General features: G+C 37.4%; 1 protein-coding gene across 1 annotated transcript in view; it reads left to right on the top strand.

Annotated features, from left to right (window-relative positions):
• dsg2 (desmoglein 2) overlaps window positions 1–8,979 on the top strand; it is a 33,828-nt gene extending 24,849 nt beyond the window's left edge. Inside the window, exons 12-15 of the mRNA XM_003223530.4 lie at window positions 603–836; window positions 2,495–2,634; window positions 3,612–3,965; window positions 5,644–8,979. Coding sequence (XP_003223578.2) covers window positions 603–836; window positions 2,495–2,634; window positions 3,612–3,965; window positions 5,644–6,576 — 1,661 coding nt within the window. The 3' untranslated portion in view covers window positions 6,577–8,979. The remainder of the gene's footprint in view (window positions 1–602; window positions 837–2,494; window positions 2,635–3,611; window positions 3,966–5,643) is intronic.
• Window positions 8,980–11,010: the final 2,031 nt, after the last annotated feature.

Raw genomic sequence — 11,010 nt, 5'->3', positions numbered from 1 at the left:
ATATTTAGCATCAATAAACTCAGACATTTATTTTAATCACATTCTTGCAAGTTGGAATTGCAAGATCAGTGAAGGTCAGTATAATTGGAACTTGCATCCTTTTACTATTGTAAAAGACTTAAAAAGTTAAAATAATAAATATTCACAATTATCCGGTGTTCAGGAGTTCTTTAAATATGTATTTGGTAGCTACCACCCTAAAGAAAATGCATGTGTGTTTCTGGAAAAGTGATCAGATTATATTAATATGCTGTATGTGTCTAGATAACATTCATATTACCCCTTTCTTTTTTCTTTTTCCCTTCTTTTGTAATTATATTTTAGAAAGCCACTTGATTTTTTTGTACAAAGAGATATCAGACATACACTAATTTTAATTCTCTAAGTTTGCATACAAAGCATACAGTTTAGAAAAATATTTTGCAGCAATTGCATAACCTAGTATGATTTTGTTCTTTAGAACATTGAACTTGCAACCTTGAAGTCGGTGCTTCTTACAATCTTCCAGTAATGTTGTTGTTATTAAGAGATGTCTTATTTCACCAACGTGTATTCCATTGTTATATTTTACTGTTGCTACTCTTGCTTTCTCTCTTCCAAAGGAACTAGAGCACAGTTGGTGCCACAGAATGTGGATGTTGGAACATATGAAGTTCCTCTCTTAATAAAAGACAACCAAGGCTTGAGCTGCCCTGAACCACAAATCCTAAAGGTGCACGTTTGTGATTGTGTAGATCGTACTGATTGCAGAATCACAGAGCCAATTGTTGGTTCCTCGGTTGTCCTTGGACCTGCAGCAATCGCACTGATCATTTTGGCACTTTTGCTGCTGCTACGTAAGTAACTATTCTTTTTTTCCCCATATAGACTGAAATCATTACCATGAAGTGTTATTTTTTAGATATTAGCATTTCCTAATAATAATAATAATAATAATAATTAATAAACTTTATTTCTATTCCACCCTATCTCCCCGAAGGGACTCAGGGCAGATTCCAAAAAACAACGGCATACATTCAAGGCCTTCAAAAAAACAGATAAATATTGGCATAAAATCCCAACAAGACCCCACATATAAATACAACGTTAAAAACCTAAGATCAAATTAAACCTAATATAAGTTAATTGAGTATAACATCAGTCACCTAAACCAATATAGTCAGACAGAATCATACAAGAATTATAAAGTGACATAAAATCTAAATAAACGTTCACAGTAATTTACAAAAGCCAACTGAAGTTCAACAAAGTTGTGTGGGTTGGATGATGTGGCCTACGGTGGTAAATGGGCTGACATAGACTGACAGAATCCAGATGCAGCATAGTTCTGAATGAAGTGGTCTCATTAATTAATCCTCCTCTCCATATACTAATGAGCAGAAGTAGGTCTTTAGTTGTTTATTGGAGGGAGGGGGCCAGCCTTATTTCTTTAGGAAGTAACATCTCCCAGCTCAGAATTGTAGCTCATGCTTTGAATCTCATAAGAATCTGGCAGAATTGTTCCTTCATTCAGGGGATGATAATATTTAATTTTAAAAACATAGACCCCAGGAACAATCCAACAATAGTTTAGCTCTTTTCTGCGAATGTTGGAATCATATTGAATTAGACTGATGTTCTGTTCCTACTATGGAACTCTTGTCAGGATGAAGTGATTGCAACTTTATCCTCTATATCACATTCCTTAATATCTGATATAAAATAATCACAATTAAAAGTGTGTTCCCAAATTACAGCAAATTGCATGATCTGTGAAGATTATTTGTGTGTCGGTGTGTCTGTGTGTCTTAATCTGGCGCAGTTATGATTCTGCTAAACAGCAGGAGGAGCAGGGGAGCTATATATTGTTCCAAGAGATTAAAAGCCTGTCCCCTGATGGCTAAGAATAGTGCTCTTTCTTTCATTTGGAGCAGAGGTTGGAAAAGTACTTCTTTGGACAACAATTCCCAGGAGTTGCTCAAGAAAGTCTGGAGTCTGAAAAAAAAAAAACTTTTGTTGGCCCTGCCCTAGATTCTTTGATTTTACAAGCTGTGCATTTATCTATAAAATTTCAAATCTATTTTCACATCATATTTTAAGTATTTTTAAAATAAATGCTGAAGAGTTCAAAAAAGTAGCATTTTGTACCTAATAGGGTAGATGGTTTTTTAACTATGTTGCAGAATATGTGTAGCTGAGAAAGTTTGGAAGATGCTTAACAATGAACTATTTGAAAAGAAAGGAGATTGCTGAGTGGAGTTAAAATTTCATTTTCTGTTGCTCTCACTTCATTGGAATGCTAAAATGTGTTGAACTGACGGAAAGGGAAGATCAGTACAGAGTTGGTATGCTGCCTGTTTGTCATGCAACAGTGTTTCTATTAAATGGTATATTCAGAAACAGGATAACGTTTTGAATGAGCTGTGGATAAGTAATCAGAAATGCACATTCTTTTGTGAGTTTTTTTTAAAATTGAATCTTTGGTTGGTCATTGATCCAATATGTTTTTTTATAGTTGTACCTCTCTTACTGCTGGCATGTGGCTTTGGATCTCGCCTTGGGTTGGGCACTGGAAAAGGTTTTGTAGCCATTCCTGATACCAGCGAAGAAATGCTACGAAACTGGAACAGCGAAAAGGCAGCTCCTGACAATAAGGTATTTTGCCCTGCTTCTTTATCTGCCAATTTCAGGTTTCCATTAATAGCATGATCTTAGTCAATGAACTGAATGAATATACAGAATTGCAGCCTAAAGCTGTTTGAGAGTTAAGAATACATTAGGGTTAGGGTTAGGATCCAATGCTGTTGCCTCCTATCCAGGAGCAATCCCTCAATAATGTCAATGAGATGCACTTCTGAGGAAACAGCTATCTAATTGCATGGCTAAAAATAACACAGGCATCTTTGTCTTATATCTCTCAGCTTAAATCTAATTAATTTACAAAATGAGAAAGAGGGAGAGACTGAATTAAAATTAGAGGGAATTATATTGCACTGATCAAGGGGAGTGTGAAATGACTAGATTTACAAATCTAAACATAGTAAATCAGTATAACTAAGGCTTCAGCTTCCCCAGCAGTCCTACCCAGTCAGTTTTCAACTATGGATTTTAAATTTACATTCTATTCATATTATTAATTCTATTAACACTGTATTAAATATATGTATTTTATACTATTGTGTTTTATCTGGGTGTTTTAACTGTGTTAGCTGTAGCCTTTGAACTTTGAAGAGAGGCAAGAGATGATGGTCGTGGTGGCGTGTACTTCGAAATACATACAAATAGAATTTCATTTTCACTCCAGGTGTCCATAGGTAGGTGTAGTTTGGAGGAAGGTATAACCACATTAATTTCTCTAGAGCAGCTGTAGTTAAGTGTGCAAGAAGGAACATTAGCATGACAGGTCCCCTTAGCCCACAGAGACTTTTATTGATTTGGGAAGCTGCTAGATTCCAAGTCCTTTTATTGTGAAAGGATTTTGGGAGGAGCAAGAGGAGCCGAGCCTTTTGGCAATATGTCCTCATGGTATGGTGCCAAATCAGATTTGCTTCCTGGCCAACCAGTCTGGTTTGTTGTGTGTGTGTTTTGATGATTCCAGCTTTTACATGTTTAATTGTTTCCTTTGATCTTAGGCAATTCCCAGCCTCATTTCATCCACAGCAGTGGACAGTTCAGCTTCACATGGGGGATTAATAGCAACTGGTGTTGGAACAGCAGCGGCTGGTATTGGAGCAGCAGGAGCTGCTGCAGGAGGAGGCGGTGGCTCTTCTTCTGTGTTTAGGGAGAAGTACTTCGGCAGGGAAGAGCAAACAGCTCTTCTTTCTGGGACAGACTATAGAGGCATGAGATTTGGAGGAGGCTCAGGCACAGCAGCTGCAGGAAGCTTGGCAGCAGGAGGAACCATGACTCTTGGTGCTGGAAGAACTTTTGCTATGGAAAGTGGAAGCATGGTGAATGAAGACTTTTTGAGAAGTTACTTCACTGTGGTAAGAATTTGCCTTCTTTGAGAAAGATACTATCTTGGTTTGTACCTTTTTATTTTCCTATGCAGGGAGTTTGTATTCATCCACTTATTTATGTAAGGATTCATTTTCTTCTTTTTATTAGGGTTGAGTATTTGTCATCTCACTCCTAGATCTGGAGTAAAGCCCAAGACGCCACTCCCATTTCTGTGGTCCCATTCAGAGCCCTGAAAAATAGTAGACAATTTGTACTGCTTTTTTAAGAGAGTGGGAGAGATGCTTTATATTTTCAAAGAGCAGGGATCTTGCCAAGATATACAGTAACATCTGTGAGTTCCTTCCCTCCATTTTACTTTTTAAAATGTAGTCTGGCTGCAACTAAACACAGCACCTCTGCATAGCAACCCAGTGGCCTACCATATTTCCCATCATACCTAACTTTTGGTGATGATGTATCCTGATGCAACAGCGATGCAGAGAAATTGATGGTAAAAGAAGGGCTCTGCTACATTAGATTACAGTGTCATTTGAAGAGGGATATAATGAGGGAAATGGTGACTTGTTGAGAATATTCCCACAGCTAAGTGCCCAAGCTAAAGTTCTTCAACAGAACACAATGCAAAAAGGGAATTGAACAGGTGGCAATACTTTCCCTTTCTGAAACATATTTTTGATTCTGGATGATGTGATTTTAATGATTGTTTTAATTTTGTTGTTTAATTTTTGGTTTTAATGTATATGTTCAATGTGTTGTCGAAGGCTTTCATGGCCAGAATCACAGGATGGTTGTATGTTTTCCGGGCTGTATGGCCATGTTCCAAAAGTATTCTTTCCTAACGGTTAACCCTAACCCTCACCTCACAACCTCTGAAGATGCCTGCCATAGATGTGGGCCAAACGTCAGTAGAGAATACTTCTGGAACATGGCCATACAGCCCAGAAAACATACAACCACCCAATGTATACGTTATTTTTACTGTAGGTATGTATGTTCATGACATCAAATTGCTCCCTTTCTGTAAGGCCACTCTGAGTCCCCCTTTTGGAGTGAGAAGGACGGGGTATAAATGTAACGTGTGTGTGTGTGTGTGTAGCAGCATATTCCAATTCTAAGTTAAATAGTCTACATATTTTTTTAAAAGGTTTGAGGCAGTGGTTCTCAACTTTTCGTCCTCCAGATGTTTTGGACTTCAACTCCCAGAAATCCCAGCCAGTTTACAAGCTGTTAGGAACTGTGGGAGCTGAAGCCTGAAAATGTGCCTGAATGACCAAAGGCGAAGAACCACTATGTTTGAAGTAATTATAAAATGGAAGTGAAACTGACAAATTATCAGGAGAAGTGTTACTGATTTGTAAAAAAAAAGTTCTTTGGCAGAACCAAAAAAAGGACTAAGCAAAAGGTATTCTGCTGCCAAAGTTTTATGCTGTTTATGGGAGGGATAAACATCTGTAAATCTTAGTCCTTCAAAAAGTGTTGGTTAAAGTTGGGAGTTGCAATACAAAAACAGCTGGAAGGGTTGCATGTTTTCTTCTGGTTGACAGCCTACAAAACAAAGGAATGTTCTAATATCATTCTACATTAAAGCCTACCAGGTTAATGTGAAGGCATTGCAATTTAAAGGGTTTTATGAAATACTAGAGTTCATTTTAAAAGAAATTACAGCTTTGAACACTCACAGTTCTTGTTCTTCCACATTTTTAGAAAGCTGAAGCTTTTGCCGACGAGGATGAAACACAGCTTGCCAAAGACTGCCTGCTAGTTTACTCTCAGGATGAAGAGAAAGGTTCCATCCGTGGCTCGGTTGGTTGCTGCAGCTTTATTGAGGATGACTTTGATGACCATTTCTTGGATGACCTGGGAGACAAATTTAAGACTCTGGCTGAGATCTGTATGGGCAAACATGTAGGCATGGGAGCCCGACAGGTCACTACCCAAGTGCCAAAAGCTGCAAGTCCTATTCTTGCAGTAAATGAATCAGATGTTCAGTACATGCACCAGCAAAATGCTCTGAGTTCAGAACAGACCTATACTTCAGGGCCTAGTTTCCAGCTACCCAGATCCGCAGACCACTTTGGTTCAGCAGCTAGGTCGGAGGAAACAATTACTGAGACTAAATTTACATCTGGTCTGCAGCAAACTAGGCCCATACTTGACCCCTTAGTTAATAGCAGCAATGTTGTTGTGACAGAAACTTCTTATGGGGCCAGACCCCCAATGGTAATCCTTGACCCTCAGTTTACGGAGAATGTAGTTGTAACAGAGAGAGTACTTGCTCCAGCTTCTAATTTGCAGACTGTGTTAGACACTCCTGCTGGAGCCTTCCCAGACCTCCCAGATTCAAAATACGTTGTTGTAAGAGAAAGGGAAAGGGTCCTTGTACCTAGTGCCGATTTAAAGACTCCTTTAAGCAATTTATCAGAAGGACAGAATGTGGTAGTAACTGAGTCTGTGATGACACCTGGTACTCTTAGGAGGAGCACAGCAGACCCCTATGCTGACACTGAGAGGCAGGAACATGTTTTCATCTCGGACCCTTTCCAAACCAATGCTCAGGAGCTACTGTCCTCTGGTTCTACCTTGAGCAAGTCCTCAACAGTAACAAAATACAGCTCTGTGCAGTATTCACATTCGTAGATGGGATATATGTATCCCTTCTTTTTTAATTTACATTTAACATTTTTGGGGTTAACAGGTGCCTTTCTCAAGGCTGAATAAGTTACTTATATTTCATCACAGTGCTTGGTGTTAGCTACAACTTCATCACAATCAAATAGAATGCATCAGGATTAAGTATGCAACCATGAACACCTTTACTAGAGAGCAAGTATCATTGAAAACAGTGGTATTTATTTTTAGTTAAACTTCTCTGTAAAAAGCATCAGGATTAAGTATGCAACCATGAACACCTTTACTAGAGAGCAAGTATCATTGAAAACAGTGGTATTTATTTTTAGTTAAATTTCTCTGTAAAAAGCATATTGCATGTGGCTACTGAAAACTATGGGTATGGAAAGAGTGCTGTTAATATAAACAGTTTGGATATCTCTCAGCTATCATAGCTTGTACTTAACTAAGCTTCCGGTTGAATTCCAGTTAAAATCAATTTGATTTAGTTTGTTGTGCAGCAGACTTTAAATAGCTATTTTTCATTAACCTTCTAGGCAACCCTGCACATGTCACTTCAGAATTAGATTGCAGTGAGTTTGTTGAATTTATTTCCTATTAAGTGTGTTCATCATTGGAACCCAATGTCACTTATTCTAATATTCATAATTACTTTGATTCATTATATGGATCTCAAGATTATTTTTTTTCTAAGAATACCATCCAAAATATTCTTATTCAGTAGTAAAGTGTACTGTACTCAATCCATATGACTTTCTAATAAGTGAGTTCAGGAATATGGCATTTGATCTGCAGTACAGTCTTACATCGTATGTGTGAAATATGCCATTGTATGTCTCTCTCTTTTCAGTTGTAGAGGGAGGAATTCATAGCCTCCCTCACACAACAATGTGTGAGGACAGAGTCCTGAGAGACAAGACATACTTCTGCCTGTGTGGAACTTGACATCCTGTCTCTCACTGGTTTTGTCACTAGAGCTGTATGATGTCAGATTCTCCAATATAATTGATATCTTTTTTTCATTCTTAGGGTTTTTAGAAACTAAGTTCCTTGGCAGGATTTTCACATACTTAAAAGCAAAAATTAATGTTAAAAAGGTGGTGTGGAGAAGACAATCTAGTGTAATCTTGTTTCATATGGTTTATGTATGCATGCAAATATTTTTTGAAATGTATCAGAAGAGGCTATCGCATTCTTTCAAGGGGCTTTTACGGGACAGCATTAACTAAGCAAAGTGCAGCAAATTGTTGCAGCGTACAGAGCTCTAATTCAGGTAATTTTCTGGATGCTATATTCCCTTCCCTTGTTCTTTTATTGCCCTCTATCCCTTCACTTCTGAGGATTTTCCTGAATGCTACATTCTCTTCCCTAGTTGTTATATTGTGGCCTATCCCTTCACTTACATACACAAATGTACGTGCACAATCAACCAAGCAACAGTCAATTAACATTCCACACTCATTGAGCGTACTTAGTGTTTTGAGTAAGTATGCACAGAATTGTACTGTTAGGCTCAGCTATAATTTGAGAAACTGAAGTTATAAAACAGAAATCCATAACTACAAAATTAATTAGATCATACAGGCACAAGAGATATTTTCAGGACACTCATTTACCCAGAAGGGTTATTCCATTCCTTTTGGCTCAATTTGAAGAACACACACTGACTTTCATTCATTGAAATTAATGAAAATAAGCGTGTTTCTGTCTTTGGCAGGATAAGCTGCGTTTTTTAAATAATGTAATATTTCTGTAGCATGTATATGTAAGCTTACACAGTAGAATGAATATGGCATAGTAGAAAGGAAACTGAACAATGGAAAACTTGAGCTCCAATTCCTATGCCACTCAGCTATGAAACCAGTTTGTTACACTTGTATCATATTTGATATTTTGTATTGTTTGTATCATACATATTGCAAGTGCCTTGGACTGAAAGCAGTAAGTACAACTGACTGTTGCACTCGCCACTTTCCCCCCTATCATTATGTATTCAATATGCCTATTTGATAAACAGAGCATATATTGTAAATGCCGTATATTTTAATTTGAGGAGACAAAAATAAATTTAAGGAACTTTTTAAAACAAAGTCAGTCACTTTTTTAAGTTCCCCTCTTTTTTAATACATAATATCTGTGAGAAGTTTTATGTATATGTTGCAATGCTATATGGAGACTAAAACGACTTTAGTAGTCTACTAAGGATGTGTGTGTGATTCCTATTGTCCTTCCCATCATAAGAGTTAATAATTAGCTTATTTCCAAGAGGTGATATGGATTTCTGAGCCTTTGTTTCTCGTCTCTGATATTTTGTATAACTAGATTATGCACTGATTTCATGTTTGAGAAGTGGGACCATTGTGTTGTAATTTTTTATGAAATTTCAAATAAATACATTTTGTCATTGCATTATTTCATTTGTCTAAAAATTCTGTATTAACTAGCTAATTGAAACAAAACTGATATTTGAATTTTCTGGCGTGGTTCCCTAAATGTTAATTGTTAACAAACTGGATTTGAAAACTGCATGAAGAAACTTGCAGCAAGACTTCATTGAGAATTTATCCCTATTCAATCAGATTTAGTAGAAAGTACTGTATATTAAGGTTGCCTTAAGTCAAACAATTTGAAGGTACACACCAACAACAAAAATGCATCAAGGTTGTATTCTTAGCACAGTTTCATCATTTTCAGGTAGCTTTTCAGTTCTGTTCAGAGAAGAGAAAAAAGTGCTCTTACAAGCTGTGAACTAAATTGGACATAGTTAATTATTGATCAGAGTTGAGAAACAAGTCTAGTTCTCAGGAATGTGATAAGCCTATCAGTGTTGGAAGATATCCTGTATGAAGAGTGCAATTACATGAATGGCTGTCAGTTGACTAATCAATGACATTATGATATAAATCTCAGTTGTTCCATGGGCAAGCATCCAGATCTATGTATGTACTTTTAAGTCTCCTGTAGAATTGTGGCATTGCCATAGGGTTTTCTTAGGCCAGGAGTACTGATTTTACCAATTTCTTCCTCTGAAATGAGGTCTATCTATAGTGCCTGAACCAGGGCTGACCCTGTTTAGCTTCCAAAATAGAGAGGATCTGGTATCTTTAGATATTGGGCCACCATAGATCCATACCTGGAAATAAATTGAATTTAATTAGTTCGTTTATAATTTGCCTTTTTAAGCAGGACTCCAGAACTGAATGCAGTGGGGTTAACACTATCAATAGACATGGTGCTAACCTGTTGATGTTTTATCACATCACTGAGAACTAAGTGATATATGAACATTGTGTCTAACACTTCTGTGCCCTGAAATAAAGGTGGTGAGCGGAACACCCAAAATCGTATGGCACATCAGTGAAATTGGGCAAAATTGCAAGACCTGAGTTGATCACAAATTTTTTTTTTAATCTGCACCCACAGTTGAGCTCATAATAGTGTTCATTATAGAGATATTACCACAGTGTAGAAAGATCTGTGGTGTCTGCAGATCTTTGTTAAAAAAGATATGTTAAAAAAGATAAAAACAAAAAACAAAGACCAAGAGCCGTGATAATTGCTTTTGCCAGAGAGTCCATCTGTTTAAAAGTCTACAAGTTCCTGAGAAAAGTGCCGGACTTAAAATATAATGGAAATACAGTATCAGTCTTTCAGGACTTGGCAAAATCAACTAGAGATGAAAGAGCCTCTCTCAAGGCCATTACAGATAGACTCAGAACAGAGAAGATTAACTACACCTGGGCCTTTCCAGCTACTATTGTTGTCTACAAAGGAGGGGAAAAAATCACGGCGAGGACCCCACAAGAGGGAATTAAGATGCTAAAGGAGCTGAAATTAACTTGTCCTTCACCCAAGAGTCTCTCAGCTGATACAGATCCAGATGAAGAGACTGGCTCAACAACTGAGGAGGAGGAAGAAGGAGCCGAAGTTCACCCGAGGCCAGATCATTTTTAAAAAAAGAAGGGTCTTAGGAAAAAAAGAACTGGGAAACAACAAGCATCCCAATACAGGCCCCAAACGAGAAGAAACTATAAATAGTGGGACTGGAGTTATCTGAGGTGTGGTATATGCACTCTGAACAAAAAAAGTGCTTATAAAATATGTGTTAAACCGACAGTGATAATTGTTAAAACACCTAATACATTGTAAGAGTTTTAAGACTGACTATTCTCAAGAAGAAAGTACTTTCTCTACTAAAAGTTGAAGAAGGGAATTTAACTTAAGGTGTTTACAAAACAATGTTTATTAAGGGAATCTAGAAATTGGATCATTAATTTTGTTTTGCTAATTAGTTGATTAAGCAGGAAGAGAAGTCTGTATCTGCCTACATGGGAAGTAATAAGAGGGTGTTATATGGGTAAAGGGGTAATACACGGTAGGGGGAAGCTGCAGCAGGGGACTCTGCCTTCAAAATTCTCTGGATGGGTGCAAGGAGGTCTTTCC

The sequence above is a fragment of the Anolis carolinensis genome, chromosome 4, assembly GCF_035594765.1.
Source record: "Anolis carolinensis isolate JA03-04 chromosome 4, rAnoCar3.1.pri, whole genome shotgun sequence".
Lineage (NCBI taxonomy): Eukaryota > Metazoa > Chordata > Lepidosauria > Squamata > Dactyloidae > Anolis > Anolis carolinensis.
The sequence above is the reverse complement of the archived record's forward strand: the minus strand, read 5'-3'. Positions and strand labels throughout refer to the sequence as shown.